The sequence below is a fragment of the Pseudopipra pipra genome, chromosome W, assembly GCF_036250125.1.
Source record: "Pseudopipra pipra isolate bDixPip1 chromosome W, bDixPip1.hap1, whole genome shotgun sequence".
NCBI lineage: Eukaryota > Metazoa > Chordata > Aves > Passeriformes > Pipridae > Pseudopipra > Pseudopipra pipra.
This window is the reverse complement of record NC_087580.1, coordinates 32,519,509-32,546,598: the sequence shown is the minus strand read 5'-3', so window position 1 is coordinate 32,546,598 and position 27,090 is coordinate 32,519,509. Positions and strand designations below refer to the sequence as shown.

The 27,090-nt window shown below is 53.9% G+C and overlaps 1 protein-coding gene across 1 annotated transcript in view; it reads left to right on the top strand.

The window, feature by feature from the left end:
• The window catches only part of LOC135405252 (zinc finger protein 271-like), a 129,531-nt gene extending 106,173 nt beyond the window's left edge, over window positions 1–23,358 (top strand). Inside the window, exon 6 of the mRNA XM_064639918.1 lies at window positions 22,610–23,358. Coding sequence (XP_064495988.1) covers window positions 22,610–23,303 — 694 coding nt within the window. The 3' untranslated portion in view covers window positions 23,304–23,358. The remainder of the gene's footprint in view (window positions 1–22,609) is intronic.
• Window positions 23,359–27,090: the final 3,732 nt, after the last annotated feature.

Below are 27,090 nucleotides of genomic sequence, written 5' to 3'. Positions count from 1 at the left end.
CTGCAGGACAAAGTGATTGAATCACACCTCTATAATTCCTTCAACTGAAACCAAAATCTGAGCCTGAGACTGGATCCAGCCCCCCCCAGGCTCCTCTCTGAGAAGGAATTTAGAAAGCAAGGGGGTCCTTTGTGCACCTCGTAGCTCAGCGAGTTTAGCACAGAATCCCCCTGCACACACACAAACACACAGGCATGGGAATCTACACACACACTCCTGTTCATCCCTACACAGACATAACCCAGACAGACTCGCAGGGGAACTCCACACACCGTTCCCACATCACAACATGAGAACAGTTAGAAAAACATAAAATATGTACACCAACCATCACTGCACTGAAGCATTCACAGGATGTGACACCTGTGTCCATTTGGAAATGTTACAGCCATTCTACACAACCTTTATTTCCTGTCAGCTGAGTATTCTATCAGGTGCATTCTAAGATGAAACCCCAGGCACATGAACAGCTGAATTTGTTCCACATTTAAACGCTGTTGCACATTTTTAAATGGAGAAAGTAGGGAAACTGCTCAGTGTTCAAATGAATGAAACAGAGTGAGCCACAAAAGGCAAAAGTACATAGTGTACAGCAGCTTTGTGGAGTTACAGATCTGCTCAATGTTTTATGTTTGGCATTCAGAGACCATGTTTAAATTTATTAAACTACTCCCATTCTGACACACACACCCCCGTTTTGGACTGTTTCAGTTGCCTTTTCTTCTTCCAACAGCTGTGACAACTGCTAAAACAGTCAGTAAAATTAAGTCTCCTCTATAATCCTTTAGTCAATGTTACATTTTAATCAGAGGTTGGGGAAGATTTCCTGTTATGAACGCCCTGATTAATTTAAACTTATTAAACTGACACATATGTCAACATGAGCAGATATAGTTATTACATCTGTTAGCTCATTAACTATTAGTAATTATTAGTGCCATTGTTATTGCTGAAAGTGCAAAAATTCAAGACTGCAGCTGGCTTTAAGTTATTGCATTCTTTAACATGCTCTGCCTTAAAATCAAAGCATACCTAGTGATGGTCAGACAGATGTCTCTGCACTCTCAAAATGTTCAGACAATTTTTATCTCGAATCCTCTCTCCCCTCACCCATAACACAAGAACTGTAGTAACTACAACAGCTATTTCCTATGTCCTTATGCTCACATGTGCATATGCATGTCACAATATATATTCAAATCACAATTGCTATGGATATTATTAATGTGTCAAACTGTGGGGTTTGTTAATTGAGAGAGAGAAGCAGATATGTTTCTGAATGTTAGTTCTTTCTCTGTCTCCATTCAATCCCACACGCCCCAAGCCCTGCACTCACACAATATACTGGGAGTGTTTTAAGATGGCTTTTAATTGAGCCAAAGAGGAAGAAAAAAATTAGTTTGAATCTTGCACCAGAGCCAAAAAAACATGTGCCCCGATTTCACTGAAATGCATCTACTGTAAGAGGTTTATCTAAACTAATCCTTCAAATTAGCTGTAAGAAGGTACATTCAAGAAAGCTCCTTTGAGGGGACTGGATGGGACAAAGTATATCCCCTCCCCCCCTCCAAAAAAAAACCACCAAGAAAAGTCCAACTTAACACCCAATTTATTGTTTCTTTATATATTTTAAAAAAAGTGTCACTGTAGTAAATGCTTCAGAAACTGCATTCTTACATTCTTCCCGGATCATTTCAGCACCGTGCGATGGCCGCCATTCCCTTTTCCTGCCTGGCTCAATTCCCCCCAGCCCTGTGCTGTGCAGGCAGTAAGGACAGCGAGTGGGCAGCTCCCTCTAGCACACTGTCACCTCCCGAGCAGCCTCTGCGCCGCTGCGGCCGGGGCGATGCGGTCCCTGCTCTTCCTGGCGGTGCAGGGAGAGTGGCTCCGGCAGGCAAAGTTCTCCCCAGTCCATGTGCGCCCGGCCTTGGAACAAAGCCTTGGAAATCTTTTATCCATACACGGGATGACTGGAACCATCACTTACATCAGGGTTATCTCTATGTGCTGTCTTTATGCCCTCTGACATCTAATGCATGGTTTTTAAAACAATAGATTAAAGGGGTTGTACTTTTTAAAGGTGCAAGGAACACTCAATTCAACCCTCCCAGTTGAATAAATAACACCACAACAAATACCGACCTCAGAAAAGAATCTCCTTTAAGTCCTGAAAACCAGACAAGGGACTTTCCACATGGGTGTCCTGTCATCCAGAACTAGAAGGGAAGAATTCAATAGAATAAAGAAGTCTATAAGTGTTCTGTCCAAGATCAAGGTGAGATTCTCTCTCTTCTAACATTTCACTGACCTAGGAAGCAAGAATTTGGCACAGAATTAATACCAGAGAAAAATGAGACCAGTGAAAGATCCTGAGCTCAGGAGAACCTGACTGTGCTGGGGAATCAGAGCTTTCCCCCTGGGAAATGAACTGCTCTGAAAGAGTGGGAAGAAACCAGGAACAAAGGCTGAGTTCAAATGCTTCAGAGTAAACAACTCCTTCCTCACCAAAAGGTCTGAGCTACCCTTAACTCATCTCTAGACATCCATGGAAATAAAAGAGCCTGACCTTGAACTCAAGGGAAACAAAGACAAATTCCATGGCTTTAGCTGGAGCGAGGTTGGGGGAGGGATGTGTCACATCTCTATGACATCACATGCTCCTCATGACATCATATCCTTCCTGTGACATCATATCCTTCCCTATGACATCACATCTCTCCTGTGATGCCATATCAATCCCTGTGATGTCAAGTCCTCCCCTGTGAAATTACAGCTCTCCTGTGACATCACAATTCCTCTATGACATCACATCTCTCCTATGATGTCACATCCATAATATGACATCACATCTCTCCTGTGATATAATATCATCCCTGTGACATCACATCCTCCCTGTGACATCACAGCTCCATTATGACATCACAGCTCGTCTGAGACATCACATCTCCCCTATGACATCACAGTCCCCCTATGACATAACATCCTCTCTGTGACATCACAGCCCCCCATGTGATATCACACCTGCCCGATGACATCACATCTCTTCTATGATGGCACATCCATTACATCATGTCACATCTCTCCTGTGATATCATATCATCCCTGTGACATCACATCCTTCCTGTGACATCACACCTCCCCTATGATGGCACATCCATCATATGACATCACATATCTCCTGTGAGCTCATATTATTCCCGTGACATCACAGCTCCTCTGTGACATCACATACTTCCTGTGACATAACACTTCCCTTATGATGTCACACCCATCATATGACATTGCATCTCTTCTGTAATATCATATCATCCCTGCGACATCACATCCTCCTCTATGACATCATGTCCTCCCCTATGACACCACATCCTCCCCTATGACAGCACATCCTCCCCTATGATGTCACATCTTCCCTGTGACATCACATCCTTTCTATGACATCACACCTCTCTAGTGATATCTATCATCTATGTGATGTTGCGTCCTCCCCTGTGACATCACATCTCCTGTATGACATCACACCTATCCATGACATCGCAGCTCCCCTGTGACATCACATCCATCATATGACATCACATCTCTCCTGTGATATCATATAATGCCTGTGATGTCACATTCTCCTGTGACATCACATCCTTCTTGTGACATCACATCTCCCGTATGACTTCACATCCATCATATGACAGCACATCTCTCCTGTGATATCATATTATCCCTGTGACATCACGTCCTGCCCTGTGACATCACATCGTCCCTGTGACATCACATCTCCTCTATGATGTCACTCCTTCCCAAGACATTACAGCTCCCATGTGACATCACATCCTTGTTGTGACATCACATCTCTCCTGTGATATCATATCATCCCTGTGAAATCCCATGCTCACCTGTGACATCGCACCTCCCTTGTGACATCACACCCTTGTGGTGACATCACACCCTTGTGGTGACATCACATCTCCCTTGTGATATCACATCCTTGTTGGGACATCAAGGCTCCTCTATGACGTCACATCCATCATATGACATCACATCTCCTCTGTGACATCACATCCAGTGACATCCAGATCCATCCCAAGGTTGGGGGGGTGTCTGAGACAGGCAGAACCACAAATGCCTGCACAGCCCAGAGCAGTCAGTGTGGGGCTGTGCTTGCTGCTGCAGAGACCCCCAGGGAACAAACCCAGGCAGTAGCTTTGGAGGATGTGTGTGTGTCCCTAAGGAGGACACTTGCCTTATTATTGCTTATTATTTGTAATATCTTACAGATCTATCATACAACACCTGAGGATGGATTCTATAGAATATGTGCCATAGATATTTGGGTTGGGTCTGGCTGAGCTGCAGTTCAGTTCCCCACAGCAGCCCTCCCAGGGCTGGGCTTGGCATTGGCAGCTGGAAGGGGGTTGAGAACACCCCAGTGTTTTGGCCACTGCTGAGCACAGCACCAACACTGGGACATTCCTTCCTTAGCTGAGGGCAAGAGCCTAGCAGGGGACCCAAGTAGGCCAGCAGACCCCAACTGACCCAAGGGACATTGCAGACCATGGGAGGTCAGTTCAGCTCTAAAAGCTGAGGCAGGGAGCAGGAGGGGGGCATTCATTGTCTGATGGCTGCCTGCTGAGGAACCGTCCCGCGGACCCAAGCCCTGCTCCTCGGGAGTGGCCGACCATGGCTGCTCATGGGAAGCAGAGAACAAACCCTGCTGTCTTTGGCTTCTGTGTGCACAAGCTTTGTTCTGCTTTTTGCTTTAAATAAACTGCCTTATCCCAACCCACTATTTTGTTTTTCCCACCTTACTCTCTCCCATGTCCTGTTGGGAAGGGGAGCGATAGAGTAGCTGGGAGGGCACCTGGTGTCCAGCCAAGGTCAACCCACCACACACCTGAACACTTCCAGAGACTCCACCACCTCCCTGGGCTACTTGGTCCAATACCTGAACACTCTCTCAGTGGAAAAAGGGTTTTTGAATATCTAATCTAAGCCTCACCTGATGCAACTTTAGGTCGTTTCCTCTCTTCCTGTCACTAAAGGCTTTGCAGAAGAGACCAACCCCCACACCCACTAAAACCTCCTTTCAGGTCATTGCAGAGAGCAATGAGGTTCCCCCTGAGCCTCCCCTTCTCCACACTCAACAAGCCCAGTTCCCTCAGCTGTCCCTCAGCAGACATGTTTTCCAGAGCCTTCCCCAGCTCCGTTCCCTTCTCTGGACACGCTCCAGCCCCTCAAGGGCCTTTTGGCACTGAGGGGCCAGAACTGGACCCAGCACTCCAGGTGGGGCCTCCCCAGTGCCCAGCACAGAGGGGCAATCAGTTCTCTGCTCCTGCTGGCCACACTCTTCTCCACAAAGGCCACGATGCCCTTGGCCTTCTTGCCCCCCTGGGCACACTCTGCCTCATATCCAGCCCCTGTCAAGCAGCACCCCCAAGTCCCTTCCTGCTGAGCAGCTCTCCAGCCCCTCTGCCCCCAGCCTGGAGCGTTCCAGGGGGCTGTTGGGAGCCAAGGGCAGGCCCTGACACTTGGCCTTATTGATCCAGCCTGTCCAGATCCCTCTGCAGAGCCTTCCTGCCCTCCAGCACATCCACACTCACACCCAACGTGGTGTTGTCCACGACTTTCCTGAAGGGGCACTCGATCCCCTATCTCAGATCATCAATAATGATGTTAAACAGGAGCAGCCCCAAACCTGAGCCCTTGGGAACCCCACTAGTGACTGGTCCCACTTGGATTTCCTTCCATTCCCCACCACTCCCTGGGCCATCAGACACTTTGTCACCCAGCAAACAGTTCCCCAGGCAAGCCATGAGCAGCCAGTTTGTGCAGGAGATGCTGGGGGAGATGGTGCCAAAGGCTTTCTGGAATTCCACAGAGACACATCCCCAGCCTTTCCCTCAGCTGCTGAGCAGGTCCTTTGTCAGAGAAGGAGATGAGGTTGGTCAGGCAGGACCTGCCTTTCCCAACCCCACGCTGGCTGGGCCTGATCCCCTGGTTGTCCTGCCCCTGCCATGGGATGGCACTGAGGAGGATCTGCTGCATGGACTTCCCTGGTCCTCAGGTCAATGGGACAGGCCAGGAGTTGCCCAGATGCTCCTTTTGGCCCTTCCTGGGGATGGCCATCCCATGTGCTTGTTGCCAGTCAGCTGGGACTTGTGCAGTTGTGCAGCACTGCTGGGCAATGAGTGAGAGTGGCTTGGCCAGCTCTTTCTCCAGCTCCCTCAGGACTCTTGGCTGCATCCCATGTGGGCCCAGGCACTTGGGGGGGTCTCACTGGCAGAGCAGGTCACTGACCATTTCCTCCTGCATTGTGGGGGCTTCACTCAGCTCCCCATCAGCAGCTTCCAGCCAAAGCCTGCCTGCCAGGTGTCCAAGGGGTCAGTTCTGCTGCCCCCTCCTTCCTTCCCCCACAATGGAAAACTCCCTCATTTTGGTTCCCTGTGCCCCAAACGGTTCTGACCACCACCTCACCCACCAGTCCCACAATCATGGAATGCTTTGGGTTGGGAGGGGCCTTCAAGAGCATCTCAGCACCCTCAGAGGAAAGAATTCCTTCTTACTCCTTCCTCCAACCCTTCCCTCTATCCGTGCGAAGCTACTGCCCCTTGTCCTGTCACTCCAGGCCCTTGTCCAAAGTCTCTCTCCATCTTTTTGGTTGGCTCCCTTCAGGCACTGGAAGGCCACAATTAGGTCACCCCAAAGCCTTCTCTTCTCCAGCCTGAACAATCCCAATTCTCTCAGCCTTTCCTCACAGCAGAGCTGCTCCATCCCTCTGATCCTCTTGCTGCTCCCCTCTGCACTCGCTCCAACAGGTCCATGTCCTTCCTGGGCTGGAGCCCAGAGCTGGAGGCAGCTCTGCAGGTGGGGCAGCATTACAGCCACGCATGTTCCAGCAAGGACATGGTGGAACCTCATGGAACCAAGGACCATTGTGACACTGCAGGGCCTTCTGGAGCCAAAGGAGCCCTGGGCAATCTCATGGAATCAAGGCAGCACTGTCACCCTGGGAAACCTCCTGGAATTCAGGGCCCATTGTGACACTGCAGCTCCCCATGGAACAAAAGGAACCCTGGGACGCTGCAGAAACTCATGGAACCAAGGGACCATTGTGACATTGAGGGGGCTGATGGAATCAGGAGGTCATTGGGACAATCCAGGGCCTCATCAAATCAAAGGAATTCTGACACACTGTCAAACCTGCTGCAACCAAGGGTTCCTGGTGACATGTGTGTCCTCCTGGAACCAAGGGAGCCCTGAGATATTTCTGAACCTCCCAGAATCCAGGGGCCATTGGGACCCTGCAGAACCTCCTGCATTCAAGTGCTCCTTGTGAAACTGCAGGCTCTCCTGGAACCCAAGGATTCCTGGAACACTGCAGAGCTCACGGAACCAAGGGGCCACTGACCCACTGCAGCTCCTTCTGAAGCACAAGGGACCCTGGGACAGTGGGAAATCTCCAAGAATCCAAAGGGCATTTGGGGACTGCAGGGCCTCATGGAACTAAAGGAACCTTTGGAGACTGGGGAAGCTCATGGAATCCAGGGGCCATTGGGACATGTGGGGCCTCCTGGAAGCAAAGGAACCCTGAGAATTTCTGTGGGAACAAGTTAAGGCAGCAGCAGCTGCATTCAGTTAATCAGGATCCAAAAGGAGTGTTTTGGCCTTGACTGGTGTTTTCCATCCAGAGAGTGCTGTTTGCCAAAGTGGAAACCACTTGGAACGCTCTGCATGGCAGCCTGTGTTTTTGTCTGGTGGCTGAACACAGCCAGCACATGAGGGGAGGGGAATGTGTGGGATCAGGGCACTGCTTTTGGGCCATGCTGGGAATTCCAGTGGACTAAGAGAGAAAAACCAGGTGCTGTTTCCAAAGGAACCCCAATGAAAGGGGGATGCTGGAAAGATGGGCGGACTAGTCCTGCAATGGAACTCTGTGTGTGCAGCCTCATTTTCTCCTTCAGCATCCACAGGAGAGGGGCAAAAAGTGGTGGTTGGGACCCCTAAACTGTTCAGGGGGGAAATTGGGGATTGAAGGGACAATGGGAATGTGGGAGGAACAGGGAGAAGGGTGGAAAAGGGTGGGTGGTCAGGCAGGCCTGATGGTCCCATGGGTGTCTTTGGACACCGGGAGATTGGGAAAGGGGGGTGGCCCCCCTGAGCTCCCAACTTCCTGTGGGGTTCTGGGGGCTGCTGGATCCAATCACAGCCTTGGATTATGCCAACACTTTCAGTTTAGAGGAATTACAGAGGTGTGACTAAACCACTTTGGTCCCCAAGGTTTTAATGATGGCAAATCAGACCTATTGATAAAAAGGAATTTATTTAGGGTTCCAAATGATCATACAAAACATCTTCATCAGAATTATTTACTGCACAATACAAACACTAAAACTACCAGGAGTACAGGATAAGATAGGACAGGGCTCTACACTAAAGCAATTGTTGAAGCAATTCTACTCAACCTGGCACAAAAGCAGTAATTCTTAATTAGGGATGGATGGAACTCCACCAGACCAACACTCGTGGGGAGATCTCTGCTCTCAGCCTCCAGCAGTGACCTTGGGGGGTCCCCAGCCAAGGCAGGAATCTCCAAACATCCTCCAGGAAGGATTCTGTTGAAAGAACCTGCCCCTGTGAAAGGGGACTGGCCCTTTCTGGTCAAAAGTGATGGACTGACAGTCACTGGACGCCAGGTGTTGCCTCACAATCAGGGGCTTCATTCGGGGTGGAAGCAACAGCTGAAGCTCTTCCCGCAGTCAGGGCACTGGTAGGGCTTCCCTTACAGGTGGGTCCGTTGGTGTCTGGTCAAGGTAGAGCTCTGGGTGAAGCTCTTCCCACACTACCCACACTTGTAGGGCCTCTCCCCTGTGTGGATGCGCTGGTGGGTGACAAGGTTGGAGTTCCGGTTGAAGCCCTTCCCGCAGTCAGTGCAGCGGAAGGGCCTCTCATCCCTGTGCGTCCGCTCATGCAGGAGGAGATGTGAGCTGGTCTGAAACCTCTTCCCACATTCCAAGCACTTATAGGGCCATTCCCCAGTGTGGATGCGTTGGTGGGTGCGAAGGGTGGAGCTCTGGTTGAAGCTCTTCCCGCATTCCCAACAGGTGTAGGGCCGTTCCCCAGTGTGGATGTGCTGGTGGGTGAGGAGGTGGGAACTACACCTGAAGCTCTTCCCACATTCCCCACATGGGTAGGGCCGTTCCCCAGTGTGGATGTGCAGGTGTCGGATCAGGTGGGAGCTCTTTCTGAAGCTCTTCCCACATTCCAAGCACACGAAGGGCTTCTCCCTGCTGGGAGCCTGTTCATGGACCACCAGCTCAGAACTCCCCCTCAAGCTCCAGCTGCCTTCCCGGCACAGGCTGGGTCCTTCTTCCTCAGAGCACCCTGGGCTGGCTTTGGAGCCCCTCCTGCGGGGGGATCTCCGGCCCTTTTCCTCCCCGCTGCCTTCCTGCGCCGGGGAGCCCTTCAAAACGGCCTCTCCCACCAGGGTCTCACAGGGGGATTTGTCCTCCGGGCTCTCCGTCCTCAGCTCGGGGCCTGGGGCAGGAAGCAAGAAGGACAGGCAGGGGATTTGCCTCCGGCCCACAGGGAAGGCCAAGGACATCCCCCCAACTCCGGCCCCGGCAGGACGGCGGCGCCAGCGGGGTTGTCCTGCAGCCGGGGCCATGCTGGGCTGACAGAGCCAGCACAACACCCGCCCAAAGGGACACTGACTTCCTCCTCACCTGCCTGGGGGGCCCAAGGCATCTTCCTCTTCCTCGCAGCCTCCTCCTCCATCCGCCCAAGCTTTGGGAAGGACAAATCCTGATGGGAGGGAAAACAAGGGCTGAGCGCGTTGGTTTGGGAGTTCCTCCTGCCCAAGTCCATCTCTAGAACTCACTGGGCATCCTGTGACCATAAAAACCTCCAAAACACCAAGATTCAGCCCAGAAAAACCCAAACCAACAAGATTCAGGCAAAAAACAATGACATTCAGAAACAGTAGGAAGACCCCTGCCCCCCCAAACTGCAAAAAGTTGAGATTCAGCTAAAAAATACTCAAAAATATGAAGATGAGACCAAAAAAAATCTTCCAAAACCAAATTGGGGTGAGAGGCGACACCCTGGGAAACCAGGGCTTTGCTCCCTCGGCTCTGCAGGGGTTTCCCACGGGCTCTCAGCCTCCTTTGGGCATTCCCTGCTCCAGCGTGGGCTCCTCCCGGGCTGCAGGGGGGTCTCTGCTCCATCCTGGACTCATCCACAGCTCACAGGCCCTTCAGCTCAGGGTCACCCAGAGCTCCAGCCAGTTCCATGGAGCAGCGATCCCCTGCCCCCCTGACAGTGCGGGCACCTCGCCAGGGCTGTTCCTCGAGGTTATCTGTCCCCCTGCCAGCCCAGGGCTGTTTCTCCAAACCACCAAACCACGTGTGCCAAACGCCCTGGTTGGTCAGTGCCGGCTGGGGGAGCGGGCACTCGGTGAGGGGATGAGAAAACTGCACCTGGGGCTGGGCTGAAAGAGGCTTCAGCACCACTTCTGATGGCCCAGGGGCAGCATCTGGCTTCTCCCAAACAGAGAGATGGCACTTGTTCCTCTGCAGGGAGTCAAGGGCAGGAGGGTGACTCCTGCATGGATTGAATGGCAGAGGATCCCTTGGGTCCTCAGGATGGATCAGCAGTCAGGCATACAAACTGCCCTGGGGCTCAGGATGCAGCTGCCAGCACAGATTTCCCTGCAAAGTCTGCACTGAGTCAAGCTCTGGAGAGGAGATTGTGCCCCATGGATGGGATTGCAGAGGCTCCCTCAGGTCTCCAGAATCAATCAGCAACCAGGAATAGACACAAAAGGTTCCCTCGAAGATTTTGGGGGGAGTGTCCTGTAGGGAGGGGACAGTGTCACCCCACCAGGGTGGGGCTGGCAAGTGGGAGGCTGCTCCAGGGGTCTGCAAGAGGCCTCGTGCTCTGCTCGGCCCCACCACTGCCTGGTACCAACCCCCCCGGCTGCCCCCGGCCCTGGGCAGCTCTGCTGCCACAGGCTGTGCCCTCACCGTGGCCCTGCAATGGCCCTGCCTGTCCCTCACCCGGGGCCCTGCCCGTGGCCCTGTCCCTTGGCTCTCTCTCTGCCAGCTCAGTGTGGGGCACACGGGCTGGGGGTCCCTCCCAAGCCCCCCGGGCAGCCGGCGTTGGCTGGTGGGATGTGAGGGCTGGGCCTGCTCAGCACAGCCCCGGCCTCGTGCCCAGCGCCTCTTTCCTGACCCACACAAGAGCTTCCCAGCCCACCAGGGCTCCCCTGCTGCTGCCTCTGCTCCTGGCCCTGCCTTTGCTGGTCCCTTGGCTGGGGCAGCGGCTGCAGGGGGGGGATGGCAGCAGCTTCAGCTCCACGGCACTTCCTGGGGGGAGCTCACCCCAGGTGGGAAGGGCAGGGACCTGATGGGGATGGACAGGGGCCCAGCAGGGACAGACAGGGCCTGCAGGGGAAGGCACAGGGACCACCTGGGCCCCCACACTGTCACCACTGTCTCTGCTCCTCCTTGCAGGCTCCGTGGCCAGGCACAGTTGGTGTTCCTGGGTGCCCACCATCTCAGCACTTGGAGACGCTCAAATCAGCGCCCGCAGCTCTGCAGCAAAGCCCCAGCTCACCTGGCACACAGGGGATGGACACAGCACCTTCTCGGGGATGGGCATTCACAGCTTTGCCCTTTTCCCCACCACGGGGCTCTCCTTCCTCAGCAGCACCTCTGCCTTGCACTTATTCTCAGCCTCACCTCAGGGACAGCTCTGGGCTCACCTCCGCGCCACTTCTCAGCCTCACCTCAGGGCCTGGGCTCAAGGACAGGAACCTGCAGGGAGGGGACATCATGTGCAAGCTCAGGGCTGCCTGCTTGCACTGGCCTCTGGGCTTCTTTCTTCTTCTACAACCAGCCCACAACTTTGCCTGCTTTTCTAACACCACACATTTACAGACTAACCTTGAAAATGTATATGGACAGACATCTCTATCACCCTGGGGATAGAGCCTCAAGCATGTGCTGCCATAGGAATGGCAATCACAGAATCACAGAATCAGCCACGTTGGAAAAGACCTCCCAGATCATCAAGTCCATCCCTGGATCCAACCCCGCCGTGCTTCCCAGACCATGGCACTGAGGCCACATCCACTCTCACCTTCAACACCTCCAGGGACGCTGACTCCACCCCCTCCCTGCCCAGCCCATTCCAAGGCCTCATTACTCTCTTGGGAAAAAATTCCTTCCCAATATCCAACCTAAACCTCCCCTGGTACAGCTCAAGACCCAGCCCTCTTGTCCTACTGCTGCTTCCTGGCACAACAGCCCCACCCCCACCTGGCTACAACCTCCTGGCAGGGACTTGCAGAGAGTGATGATTCCTGCTGGGGACCTGAGGGAGCCTCTGCAATCCCATCCATGGGGCACAATCTCCTGTCCAGAACTTGACTCACTGCAGGGAAATCTCTGCTCGCAGCTGCATCCTGAGACCAAGGTCAGTTTTTATCCCCAAGTGCTGATCCAATGGGTGCCCTGGGATTGGAGCCTGGGCTCTAATTAACCTCTCCTGTGCTGCCAAACAGCAGGAGCTGTATGGCCAAGGGACAAACTCTGTGATCCCTGTCAGTGTCCATGGCCCCTGTCAGTGTCCTTCAGGGAAAGTGGGAGGAGGAAATGAAGAAACCGGTTTGGAACTAAACTGATGTTAAAGTGGGAAAAACCTCCTTCCATGGAAATAAAACTCAGACAGTTTTTCCTGGGCTGAACAAGCTCATTCAGGGATGAAAGACTGGGACTTCTGTGGACACTTGTGCTGGTTTCTTTGGACACTTGTGTTCCTTCAGAGAGCCCCTGGAAACACTCTGCTGTTCACTCCCAGTGCCACCAGTGCCTGGGTCCTGTCTGCAGCAGCAGATTGCAGTGGGAGAGGAGAAATGCTTTTCTGAGCCTCTGGGCTGGACACAGGCACAGCCTGACCCTGAACCCAAGGGAAACAAAGACAAATTCCACGGTTTTAGCTGGAGCAAGGGTGGGGGGTTTCCTGAGGGCAGCACTAACCAGACTGTTTTGTGTGTGTGTGAGACAGGCAGAAGCACAAATGCCTGCACAGCCCAGAGCAGTCAGTGTGGGGCTGTGCTTGCTGCTGCAGAGACCCCCAGGGAACAAACCCAGGCAATAGTTTGGGTTTATTCCTTGCTCTGTGTCAGTGGAATAGAATGTTCCACAGGAGCTCTGTCCCCCTCTGTGGCACCGGGTGGCTCGAAGCTGAAGATGGGAGGGGGTCAAGTGCAAGTTCCCTTCTGAAGTCTGTGTCCCTAAGGAGGGCACTTGCCTTATTATTGCTTATTATTTGTAATATCTTATAGATCTATCATACAACACCTAAGGATGGATTCTATAGAATATGTGCCATATATATGATACAGAATATATCTGATTATTGCTTTATCTGCCTGTCCAGACAGATATTGTGCATGCAGAGAGATTGTATTTGAGGGATATATTCCTCTCAATACCCTGTGAGCTCCACTCCCAAGGTCAGCAAATTCCTGAAGCTCCCACTTCTGTGCCCTGCAGGTTTTGGCAGATTTGCAAGAGCAGGGGAATCATTCCCTGCAGCCCCTTTGCACTGTAGGAAATGGGAGCCCTGTGCACATCCTGCTGCCTCCAGATTCCATTCTGGGTGTGGGAACGACCCTGTGGGGAGCAAAGAAATGCCTGGTTCTGCAGGAGCTGCAGATGCTCAAGGGGCAGCAGGACCAAGTCAGGGGCATGGGGGGCTTTGGGGTGTGGGAGGGTCTTGGGGGAGCTGGGGAGGGGCTTTGGGGATTGGGGGTAAAGACCAGGACAGACCAGCACAGACCAGTACCTCCTCACTGCTCCCCAGATCTCTCCTGGAGCTGGGCCACCTTGTTGTGGGACACCTGAGCCCCCCCAGTGCCCTCCCAGTACAGCCCAGTGCCCCCAGTACAGCCCACTGTGTTCCTGTCCCAGGGTGTGAGTGATCCCTCTTTAGGAGGGTTGGAAGTGATTTGAGGGGCGGTTGTGGGAGATTTGGGGGGATCTGAGGAGTTTAGATGGGGATTTGGGGGTTTTGAGTGCCTTTAGGGAAGTTAAAAGAAGTCTTGGGGACATTGGGGGGTCAGAGGTACTTATGGGGGGAGGGGATTAAAGGGAAAATGGAGGTTAGGAGACATTTGGGGGAGGTTAATGAGGCCTGGGCGGGCAGAGGAGGGGCTGCACCAGAGCAGGTGACTCTTGAGACCCCCCCCCCGGTGTCCCCAAGACCCTCTTGGTGTCCCCAGTTCCTCCCTTCACACCCCGAGGCCCCCCTGGTGTCTCCAATGTTCCCAGGGACTTCCCATAGCCCTAATTCCCCCCTAGGCACCCCCAATTCCACTGTCCCCAAACCCCTCCCCACTGTCCCCAAACCCCATCCCTGATGTCCCCAACCCTCCATCTCACCCCAGGAGCCCCCCCTGGACCCTCTGACCACAAAAACACCCCCCCACACACTCACAGAAAGACCAAGGGCATCTGGGGAAACACTGGGGACAGTTGGGGGGTATTGCAGGGCCCTGGGTGATTACTGGGGGATACTGGGACACACTGGGGGGAACCAGGAGGCACTGGGAGGGACTGGGGGGTTATTGGGAAATTACCAGGACACACGGGAAGACACTGGCAGGTTACTGGGCCATACTGGGGGTTACTGGGTGCTCACTGGAGGATCACTGGGTCATCCTGGGGGGCAGTGGGAGGTCACTGGGACACACTGGGTGGTCACTGAAGGGGTCACTGGAAAGTCACTGGGATATACTGGGGTCTAGGGATCCCCTTACCCGGATGTGGTACATTTCCCCCCCCCCGGATTTTGGGGGCCATCCCTAGGACCTCTTCTTTTTGGGGCTGGGGGACCCCCTGGACCCACTGCTGGGCTTTAGGGGACCCCTCAAAATGCCCTCAAAACCCCTGAAAGCCCCCCCTCGACACATCAAAACCTTCTCAAGGTCCCCTCAAATGCCGTCAGAGACCTCATCCCTCCCCAGCACCCTCTAAACCCTCTCAGTGACCCGCAAAACCCACCTGGGACCCCCCAGTCCCCTTTAGGGACCCCCCAATCCCCGTCAGAGACCCTCAAAACTGTCTAAGACCCCGTAAACCCCCTAGAGACCCCAAAAACTGCCTAAAAGGTCCCACCAGGACCTCCAAACCTCCTCAGAGACCCCCAAACCCCACCTGGCACCCCCCAAATCTCCTCAGAAACCAAAACCCCCTCAGAGACCCCCAAACCCCTTCAGGAACCTTCAACCACCCCCTGAGTCCCCTCAGGACACCGAACTCCCTCAGGGACCCCTCAAAACCTCCTCGGTTATCCCCGAACCCCCCCGCTAAACCCTCCCGAGCCCCCCCGGGGGGACTCACAGCACTCAGAGCGAACCGCAGGCCCCGCCGCCATCACCGAGTCCCGGCTGCGCGCGCACCGCGGTCAGAGAACGCCGCCGCAGCCAATCAGCGCGCGGCCACGCCCCCGCAGCCCCGCCCCCGCCCCTGCCGCGTTGGCTGCCGGGAATCGGTGATGGCGGCGGGTCGGTCGGTGAGCTCTGAGTGCAGGCGGGGGGTGCGGGAGAGCGGGGTCTGGGGATCCCCTCGGGGGCTGCGGGGAGCGCGGGTGTGGGTGGAAAGGCTGCAGGGCTCGGGAGGGTTTAGCGCGGGGGGTTCGGAGGTTCGGAGGAACCTCTCGGGGGCCGCGGGGCCCGGAGGCCTCCCAAGAACCCGGAAGGGTGATTCGATTGCCGAAAAAGTCCCTCGGAAAAAAAATTCAAAACCACCCAACCAAAAAAAGAACCCTAAGAAAGGGAAAAGTGAGAAAAAGGTCAAGGAAAAACTGCAAGGACCAGGATGATTTTATTGCTTTGCTTCAGTTTTTCCTTGGTCTCCTCCTTCTCAGATTCTTTGCTCTCTTCCTTTACAGAAAGCTCTTCTGCTGTTCTGTGGTTTTGTGGTCCCTTGGGGGCTTTTAGGGGTCCCTGAGGAGGTTTTGGGGGGCTCTGAGGAGCTTTGGTGTCGCGAAGGGACTTAGGGGGGAGGTTGAAGGTCCCTGAAGGGGTTTGGGAATCCCTGAGGGAGTTTTGGAGTCTCCGAGGGAATTGGGAGGTCCTGGGGGGCTTTGGGGGGGTGTGTCTTTGAAGCAGTTTTGTGGGTTTCTAGGGGGATTTACGGAGTCCCAGACGGCTTTGAGGGTCCCTGAGGGGGTTTTTGAGGTCTCTGAAGGGGCTTGGGGGTCCCAGGTGGGTTTTGCAGGTCACTGAGAGGGTTTAGGGGATTCTGGGGGGGAGATGAGGTCTCTGAGGGGATTTGGGGTGTCTTTGACGAGGTTTCAATGGGTCCAGGGGTGGATTTCTGAGAGGATTTCAGGGGTTTTGAGAGGATTTTGAGGCGTCTCCGTGTCAGTCCTGCCTGGCCACGGCCAACTAAAACTCCTATGATGCCATTTCCCATCCCACCACAGCGCCTCTGCCAGCCCAGCGGACCAACCCCAGGGAAAGGGGATCCCAATTCTCCCCTCGAACCCCAGAGACCCCCAAAACTCAGCACACAGACACCCCAAAGGAGGGGGGCCTGGGTGTCCCCTAAAGCCCAGCAGTGGGGTTCAGAGGATCTCCCAGCCCCCAGGGGAGGGGTCCTGCGAGTGCCCCCAAAAGTCCAGGGGGAAGATGTAGCAGAACCAACTAAGGGGATCCCAGTGCCCCCAGTATATCCCAGTGACCTCCCAGTGACCTTCAGTACAGCCCAGTAACCCCCTCAGTGACCAGCCAGTGTGTCCCAGTGACCTCCCACTGCCCCCCAGGATGGCCCAGTGATCCTCCAGTGAGCACCCAGTAACCCCCAGTATGGCCCAGTAACCTGCCAGTGTCCCCCCGTGGGTCCTGGTAATCCCCCATTAACCCCCCAGTCCCTCCCAGTGCCCCCCCAAAGCCCCCCACCTCTCCCCAGTGTGTCCCCAGATGCTCTTGGCCTTTCTGTTACTGTGGGGGGAGGGAGCATTTTTGTGGTCAGAGGGTCCAGGGGGGGCTCCTGGAGGGAGATGGAGGATTGGGGACATCAGGGATGGGGTTTGGGGACAGTGGGGACAATGAGGAGGAGTGTGGGGACAGTGGAATTGGGGGGAATTATGGCCATGGGGAGGCCCTGGGGACATTGGAGACACCAGGGCGGTCTTGGGGTGTTAAGGGGGGAATTAGGGACACCAAGCGGGTCCTGGGAACCCCAAGGGGGTATCAGGACTCACCTGCTCTTGGTGGAGCCCCTCCTCTTTCCCCCTAGACATCATAACCCCTCCCAAATGTCTCCCAACCCCCATTTTCCTTTTAATCCCCTCCCCCTACAGATCCTTTGACCTCCCAAGACCCCTTTTAACTCCCCTAAATGCACCCAAAGCACCCCAAAACCCCCCAAATTCTTATCCAACCACCCCCCCAAATCTCCCCCAGCCCCCCCTCAAATCACTTCCAACTCCCCCCAAAGAGGGATCACCCGGCACCTTGGGACAGGAACACAGTGGGCTGTACTGGGGGCACTGGGCTGTACTGGGAGGGCACTGGGGGGGCTCAAGTGTCCCAGGATAACGTGGCCCAGCTCCAGGAGAGATCTGGGGAGCAGTGAGGAGGTACTGGTCTGTTCTGGTCTGCACTGGTCTGTGCTGGTTTGTACCCCGAATCCCCAAATCCCCTCCCCAGCTCCCCCAAGACCCTCTTGGACCCCAAAGCCCCCCAGGCCTCCCCAGGCCCCTGAGTTGGTCCTGCTGCCCCTTGAGCATCTGCAGCTGCTGCAGAACCAGGCATTTCATCAGCAAATGTGCAGGTGACCCCAAGCTGGGAGTGTGTTGATGTGCTGGAAGGCAGGAGGGCTCTGCAGAAGGATCTGTCTGAGGAAGAGTGTGTCAGCAGGAGCAGGGAAGTGATTGTTGGGCTGGAGTGAGCGCTGGTGAGGCCACCCCTGGAGTGCTGTGTCCAGCTCTGGGCCCCTGAGTTGAGGAAGGCCCTGGAGGGGCTGGAGCAGGAGCAAAGAAGAGCAACGAGGCTGGGGAAGGGAGTGGAGCACAAGTGGTGTGAGGAGAGGCTGAGGGAGCTGGGGGTGTTGAGGCTGGAGAAGAGGAGGCTCAGGGGAGACCTCCTGACTGTCTGCAAGTCCCTGCCAGGAGGTTGGAGCCAGGTGGGGGTGGGGCTGTTCTGCCAGGAAGCAGCAGTAGGACAAGAGGGCTGGGTCTTGAGCTGTGCCAGGAGAGGTTTAGGTTGGATATTAGGAAGCAATTTTTTGCTGAGAGAGTAATCAGAATGGGCTGGGCAGGGAGGGAGTGGAGTGAGCATCCCTGGAGGTGTTGAAGGTGAGAGTGGATGTGGCCTCAGTGCCATGGTCTGGGAAGCACGGCGGGGTTGGATCCAGGGTTGGACTTGATGATCTCAGAGGTCTTTTCCAACGTGGCTGATTCTGTGATTCTCTGATTCCCATTCCTATGTCAGCACATGCTTGAGGCTCTATCCCCAGGGTGATAGAGATGTCTGTCCATATCTATCTCCAAGGTTAGTCTGTAAATGTGTGGTGTTAGAAAAGCAGGCTGAGTTCTGGGCTGGTTGTAGAAGGAGAAAGAAGCCCAGAGGCCAGTGCAAGCAGGCAGCCCTGAGCTTGCACCTGATGTCCCCTCCCTGCAGGTTCCTGTCCTTGAGCCCAGGCCCTGAGGTGAGGCTGAGAAGTGGCGCGGAGGTGAGCCCAGAGCTGTCCCTGAGGTGAGGCTGAGAATAAGTGCAAGGCAGAGGTGCTGCTGAGGAACGAGAGCCCCGTGGTGGGGAAGAGGGCAAAGCTGTGAGTGCCCATCCCCGAGAAGGTGCTGTGTCCATCCCCTGTGTGCCAGGTGAGCTGGGGCTTTGCTGCAGAGCTGCGGGCGCTGATTTGAGCGTCTCCAAGTGCTGAGATGGTGGGCACCCAGGAACACAAACTGTCCCTGGCCACGGAGCCTGCAAAGAGGAGCAGAGATAGCCCTGGCAGTGTGGGGGGCCAGGTTGTCCCTGTGCCTTCCCCTGCAGGCCCTGGCTGTCCCTGCTGGGCCCCTGTCCATCCCCATCAGGTCCCTGCCCGTCCCCCCGGGCTGAGCTCCCCCCAGGAAGTGCCGTGGAGCTGAAGCTGCTGCCATCCCCCCCCTGCAGCCGCTGCCCCAGCCAAGGGAGCAGCAAAGGCAGGGCCAGGAGCAGAGGCAACAGCAGGGGAGCCCTGGGGGGGCCGGGAAGCTCTTGTGTGGGTCAGGAAAGAGGCGCTGGGCACGAGGCCGGGGCTGTGCTGAGCAGGCCCAGCCCTCACATCCCCCCAGCCAACGCCGGCTGCCCGGGGCTTGGGAGGGACCCCCAACCCGTGTGCCCCACACTGAGCTGGCAGAGAGAGAGCCAAGGGACAGGGCCACGGGCAGGGCCACGGGTGAGGGACAGGCAGGGCCATTGCAGGGCCACGGTGAGGGCACAGCCTGTGGCAGCAGAGCTGCCCAGGGCCGGGGGCAGCCGGGGGTGTTGGTACCAGCCAGTGCTGGGGCCGAGCAGAGCAGGAGGCCTCTTGCAGAGCCCTGGAGCAGCCTCCCACTTGCCAGCCCTGCCCTGGTGGGGTGACACTGTCCCCTCCCTGCAGGACACTCCCCCAGAACTCTTTAGGGGGGCCTTTTGTGTCTATTCCTGGTTGCTGATTCCTGCTGGGGACCTGAGGGAGCCTTTGCAATCCCATCCATATGGCGCAATCTCCTCTCCAGAGTTTGACTCCCTGCAGACTTTGCAGGGAAATCTGTGCTGGCAGCTGTATCCTGAGCCTGAGGGCAGTTTGTATCCCTGAGTGCTGATCCATCCTGGGGACCCAAGGGATCCTCTGCCACTCCATCCATGCAGCAGGAGTCACCCTCCTGCCCTTGACTCCCTGCAGAGGAACAAGTGCCATCTCTCTGTTTGGGAGAATCCAGATGCTGCCCCTGGGCCATCAGAAGTGGTGCTGAAGCCTCTTTCAGCCCAGCCCCGGGTGCAGTTTTCTCATCCCCTCACCGAGTGCCCGCTCCCCCAGCCGGCACTGACCAACCAGGGCGTTTGGCACACGTGGTTTGGTGGTTTGGAGAAACAGCCCTGGGCTGGCAGGGGGCCAGAGAACCTCGAGGAACAGCCCTGGAGAGATTTAAGTGACACTACATTAATACAGTTTTTGCTTAACATATAGCAACTCAATCAAGTGCTCATGAAGTGACCTCACTCCCCTCATCCTCCCAATTAAACACCTTTTTTTGGACTGAATCTTCATATTTTGGCGTATTTTTTGGCTGAATTTTAACTTTTTGCATTTTGTGAGGGGGTTCATCACACTAGTTCTGAGGGGTTTTTTGCCGGAATGTCGATGGTTTGGGTTTTTCTGTGCTAAATCTTGGTGTTTTGGAGGTTTTTATGGTCACAGGATGCCCAATGAGCTCCAGAGATGGACTTGGGCAGGAGGAATCCCCAAGCCAACACGCTCAGCCCTTGTTTTCTCTCCTATCAGGATTTTTCCTTCCCAAAGCTTGGGCAGATGGAGGAGGAGGCTGCGAGGAAGAGGAAGATGCCTTGGGCCCCCCAGGCAGGTGAGGAGGAAGTCAGTGTCCCTTTGGGCTGCTCTTGTGCTGGCTCTGGCAGCCTGTGGTGGTTTGAAAAACAGGAATTTCAAAAAGCTAATTTTAGAATTTTTTCCTACAAATTTATCTGATGTGAGAGAGAGGAATTTTTCAGACACACACACAACTTAGTATAGGGGGAGGGGTATATATATTACAGTTTATATATACATATATACATATATATATATACACGTGGCAATTTAACTATCTCTTCTATGGTGAAACAATATATATACATAGATCGTCTCTTCTTTCCTTCAAAAAAGAGTCCAGAAGGAAAGGAGAAGAAATCCTCTTGCACTTTCAGGCCACAGCTCTTCCAAATTAATTTTCTGCGGCACTGGTAAATGTCTCTTATTTTTAAGGCAGCAGTTTTGATTTGTCACAGCTAGGATTCTTCTTTCTTCTGCAGCACGAAATACTAGGGATTAAAGTCTTTATCCCCTGCTCTTGTTAAGTGGAGGTTCTGGCCCCTGGAGGTTCTGGCCCCCGGGGAATGAGTTGTCGGAGGTTTCCACCTCTCCTCCCCGGGGAATAAGAGTTCTAAGGTTTTTAGTTTAGTTCAAGTTCTTACCCTAGAACTGAGTCCAACTGACTCTCTTTGTCTCCACCTGCTCTGTTCTTGGATTCACTGGTTTGGCTGTTGCTGCAGGGTCCAGCCAACTTCTCACCACTTCTCCCCCTCCACGGTGGGAAAAGGTGGTGAGGTCAGCTGGAGAAATCCTGGGGAGTTTAACTCCTGCAGTCCTGGCTGGATTAGGACAGCGGGGCCCAGGGACTCCCCCAAACCCATGGGAGGAGACTCCCCTCGGCACTTCCATGACTGTGTGCTGCAGCCGCCTTTCCAAAGGTCAGGGCTCTTCAGCTTGGCCCTCTCCAGCCACCCCTCGACTCGCGCTGGCTCCGCTCCAGCGCCGCGTCTGCGCCGATTGCAGCCCTCTGGCACCATCGGGCACCTCTGCCGTGTTCCTCCCCTGCCACTGCGAGGGGGGGAAGAAAATGCAACCCAGGGGGTCTTCCTGATCTTTCGGGGTCCCCCTCGGTCACTGGCTTCAGGGGGGCTCCACTCAGTGGCCGTGCTGCTCCTGGTCCCCCCGGCCAGGAGCTGAGGGCAAAGGCCCCCCGGCCCGCACCACACGAGTCCTGTTCAAAGCATGGCTGCCTCTCCTTCCAGCTAGTCAGTTAAATATAACCCCTTCTCTTCCGTTTCTGTGAGCAGGTAATTTCTGCAAGGGCGCACAAAGTTTTTAATTGGTCCAGTATCAAAAACACCACCCCTGGGCAGACTATCACAAGCCCCAGGGGGAAAGGTTTTTTTTCAAACCACCACAATTTCCACCCCTAGCCCTTGCGAAATTACATACTTACAATGACTTCAAATTCTACAACTAACATACAATCTTCAATAAACAAAATATAATGAAAATTTTTCTACTGCAATTCAATACAACATTATTACTAACTTAACTCTATCTTAAGTATTTATACCACAACTATAGTTTTGTTTTCTATAATGGTTTAGTCTGTTGTGTCTGAAAACTTTCTTAGTTGTTTTAAAAAAAAGTTTCATAATTTCTGCTTGCATGATCTAGGCATGCATGATCTAGCATGATCCCCGGCTGCAGAACAGCCCCCCTGCTGGGGCTGGAGTTGGGGGGATGTCCTTGACCTTCCCTGTGGGCCGGAGGCAAATCCCCTCCCTGTCCTTCTTGCTTCCTGCCCCAGGCCCTGAGGTGAGGACGGAGAGCCCGGAGGACAAATCCCCCCGTGAGACCCTGGTGGGAGAGGCCGTTTTGAAGGGCTCCACGGCACAGGAAGGCAGCGGGGAGGAAAAGGGCCGGAGATCCCCCCGCAGGAGGGGCTCCAAAGCCATCCCAGGGTGCTCTGAGGAGGAAAGAGCCAGCCTGTGCCAGGAAGGCGGACAGAGCTTGAGGGGGAGCTCTGAGCTGGTGGTCCCTGAGCAGCCTCCCAGCAGAGAGAAGCCCTTCAGGTGCTTGGAATGTGGGAAGAACTTCAGTCACAGCTCTGACCTGACCCGACACCAGCACATCCACACTGGGGAACGTCCCTACATGTGTGGTGAATGTGGGAAGAGCTTCAGTCAGCGTTCCGACCTGATCCGACACCTGCACATCCACACTGGGGCACGGTTGTACTCATGTGGGGAATGTGAGAAGAGCTTCAGGGACAGCTCCAGCTTGATCCGACACCAAATGATCCACACTGGTGAACGGCCCTACACATGTGGCAAATGTGGGAAGAGCTTCAGGGACAGCTCCAACCTGATCCGACACCAGCGCATCCACACCGGGGAACGGCCCTACAAATGTAGGGAATGTGGGAAGAGCTTCAGGTACAGCTCCCACCTGATCCGACACCAGCTCATCCACACTGGGGAATGCCCCTACACCAGGGAACGGCCCTACACGTGTGGGGAATGTGGGAAGAGGTTTCAGACCAGCTCACATCTCCTCCAGCACGAGCGGACACACACGGATGAGAGGCCCTTCCACTGCACCGACTGCGGGAAGGGCTTCAACCGGAACTCCAACCTCGTCACCCACCGGCGCATCCACACCGGGGAGAGGCCCTACAAGTGTGGGGAGTGTGGGAAGAGCTTCAACAAGAGCTCTGGGTTGACCAGACACCAGAGGGCCCACCAGTAAGGGAAGCCCTGCCAGTGCCCCGGCTGCAGGAAGAGCTTTGGCTGCTCCTTCTCAAATGAACCCCCTGATGGTGAGGCAACCCCCTGGAGTCCAGTGACTGTCAGTCCATCCCTTTCAACCACAAAGGGCCAGTCCCCTTTCCCAGGGGCAGCTTCTTCCAACAGAACCCTTCCTTGTGGGGTGTGTGCAGATTCCTGCCTTGGGTGGGGGCGCCCCCAAGGTCACTGCTGGAGGTTGAGAGCAGAGATCTCCCCCTGAGCGTTGGTCTGGGGGAGTTCCATCCATCTCTAGTTAAGAATTATTGCTTTTGTTTCAGCTTTAGTAGAATTGCTTCAACAATTCTTTTAGTGTAGAGCTTCAAGGTGCTTTAGTGTAGAGCCCTGTCCTATCTTATCCTGTATTCCTGGTAGTTTTAGTGTCTCTATTGTGCAGTAAATAATTCTGCTGAAGATCTTCTGTCTGATCATTTGTATCTCTAAATAATTCATTTTTATCAATAGATCTGTTTTGCCATCATTAAAATCACGGAGGACCAAAGTGATTCAGTCACACTTCTGTAATTCCTCTAAAGTGGTGGCATAATCCAAGGCTGATTGGATCTAGCAGCCCCCAGTACCCCACAGTAAGTTGGGAGCTCATGGGGCCAACCCCATGGTGCTCAAAGACTCCCATGGGACCATCAGACCTGCCAGACCACCGTCCCTTTTCCACCCTTCTCACTGTTCCTCCCACTTTCCCACTGTCCCCTCAATCCCCAATTTCTGCCGTAAACAGTTTTTGGGTCCCAACCCCTACATTTTGCCCCCTCTCCTGTGGGCACTGAAGGAGAAAATGAGGCTGCACACACAGAGTTCCATTGCAGGACTTGTCCGCCCATCTTTCCGGCGTCCCCCTTTCATTGGGGTTCCTTTGGAAACAGCGCCTGGGGTTATGGCCGGCAGGAGTTCCGGAACACACGCAGACAGTCAGTATGATCAGGCGATGTTCAATTTATTATTTAAAGGAGTTAACTTTTATACAGTTTAGTTTTTTCCGGGTACGTGCTTACAACAAGGTGGTTGGATAGCTCAGTCTGTGCACGCGTACCACGCCGTCGGTTCATTGGTTCTGGTGCTCTGTCCATGCGGCCTGACATCATAGGGCCACCCAAAGTCCCTCCTATTGATCCGCCCTTAGGGACTTTCCGAGATCTTGCAGGTGTTCCTTTATCTCCAGTTTTCCCAAAACTTTCAACTATAAACACAGGATTTTCTCATACCTACGACTATAAACACATAGCTAACAATTATAAACATTGCATAGTTCACAGAGTTTGTAAGTATAAACACAGAACTTTCACAGTTTGCAACCTCCAAAGTCATGTCAAACAGGGCCTAGTGCTTCTTAAAAACTATCAGACATTCACATTGAAACGGTCGGTTACCATTGAAACCATCATACAGTCATGTTGCTGCGTTCAGTTACCATGGCAACCATCATACAGTCCCATTGCTATGTTCAGTTACCATGGCAACCGTCATACAGTCCTGTTGCAATGGTCAGTTACCATGGCAACCATCATACAGTCCCATTCCTACGGTCGGTTACCATGGCAATCATTGCTACAGTCAGTTACCATGGCAACCATCATACATTTCCATTGCTACAGTCAGTTACCATGGTAACCATCATACTTCTCACTGCTATGATCAGTTACCATGGCAACCATCATACATTCTCATTGCCATGGTCAGTTACTATGGCAACCATCACACATTCCCATTGCTATTGTCAGTTACCATGGAAACCATCATAGAGTCATGTTGCTACGGTCAGTTACCATGGTAACCATCATACTTTCCACTGCTATGGTCAGTTACCATGGCAACCATCATGCATTCCGATTGCTATGTTCAGTTACCATGGCAACCATCCTACATTCCCATTGCTACAGTCAGTTACCATGGCAAACATCGTAAATTCTTATTGCTACAGTCGGTTACCATGGCAGCAATCATACATTCCCATTGCTAGTGTCAGTTACCATGGCAACCATTATACATTCACGTTGCTACAATGTTACGATAGCAACCATCATACATTCCCATTGCTACGGTCAGTTACCATGGCAACCATCACACATTCCCATTGCTATGGTCAGTCATCACAGTGTCCTGGTTAGAGAGCAGGAGGGGCACTTTAGCTCTTTGTGGGTGTGACCAAGTTATGTATCCTGTACCATCCATGCCATCCCTAGGGCTGTGCTTTCAGCAGGAAAAGCCGGGGCTCTGCACCAGAACTGCTCCATCCTGCCCCGCTCTCTGCAGGGCAGGGACTGTCAGCATCACTCCTGCACTCCCCATCCCCGATGCTGCCCCGTCATGTTTGCCCTGGATTGGGACGATGGACCTTTGGTGCTGAAAGGGGAAACCACGCTGGGCCGTGGTGCTGAAACAAAGCCCTGAGCAGGACGAGGTGGTTGGGGGGCAGCCTCAGCCCCCTCAGCCGTCGGGTTGGGAGGAGAAGAGAGGAGCCAGCGCGGGACTGAGCCCAGGGAGCGGCTGCGCCACACGGCCGGGACGACCCAGCTCCCGGGGCTTGGCTTGTCCTTGGTTCTCCTTGTTGTTGGGCTGAGGGGTTGGACACGTTACCCTTGGGAGCTCCCCCACTGCATTGCCTTTGTTCGGGGGCACCGCGCGGACACGTCGCATGGGGAGCACCCGACATCTTGTCTGTGTGCCCGGTGGTGACCCCCTTTTGGGGGTGAAACACATTCTCTTTCTGTATACTTTTACTGGTGACATTGCTGTTCTGACTATGTCTTATTCCATTGCTCTGTGTTTTTAGTGAATTGTTATCTCCACCCAGAGTCTCTCAGTTTTTGTCCCTCCCTCACCGGAAGGGCCGTGGGAAGGGGAGTGACTTATCTGAATTTTAATTTCCTACTGGTGCTAAAACCAGCAAACCAGCCATGCACCAGCCTCAGGAAAGATGGAATGATGCAGTGGGTGCTGGGACATGCAAACATTGGGATACACATTCAGCAAAGGCCACCTGGTCACTCAACACTGGGGGATGTGCCAATCGGGCTGGCCCTGTCCAATCCAAGTTTTTACGTGCCGTAGAAAGGGATAAAGTTCCTGTAGTGCACATTACAAACATGCTGGGAAAACAGTCTGGGTTATTCCCGCTTCAGGCAAAGGGAAATGCACCCGTGGGATTCACGTTGCTCAAGGACACGGATGCCCTTGGTGGGTAAGGAGGGGAAGATGGGAAATCCAGTGTGTGCCTTGAAGGGATTGGATTTTGGGTGAGAATAGCCAAGGAATTCAGTGGTAGTACAGTGGTAACTCTCTAACACTGCATTCTCACTGCTGTGGCGACTCTTTGCCGTGTCAGGGGTATTACAGTGAAAATCACTGAGAGAAATGAACAGTGAGCTTGGAGGAGACCAGACAAGCACAGCGGTGATGGAACAAGAACTGGCTGCAACAGGCAACAATCCAACAGTAGACAGCATTTTTCCTGCCCTGAAAGAGTATTTTGGCAGATGGAGCCTAAAATCCTGGACTAAGTGAACTCAGCAGACTTTCATAGACTAAGCAATGAGATCTGTGGGTTTATAGCAAATGATAGGAAAGGTGATGGTGGAATGTATTGGAAAGTGTGGGATCTGACGTGGTGTAAATGGTGCGGAATAAGGGGTGGACACTAGCCTTGTCTTGGCTGTTCTTCCTAGGAGATTGGGTTCATCTTCCTGTAGATTAACTACAGATTAATTCTGAGATAGAGTTAATTTTCTGCCTAA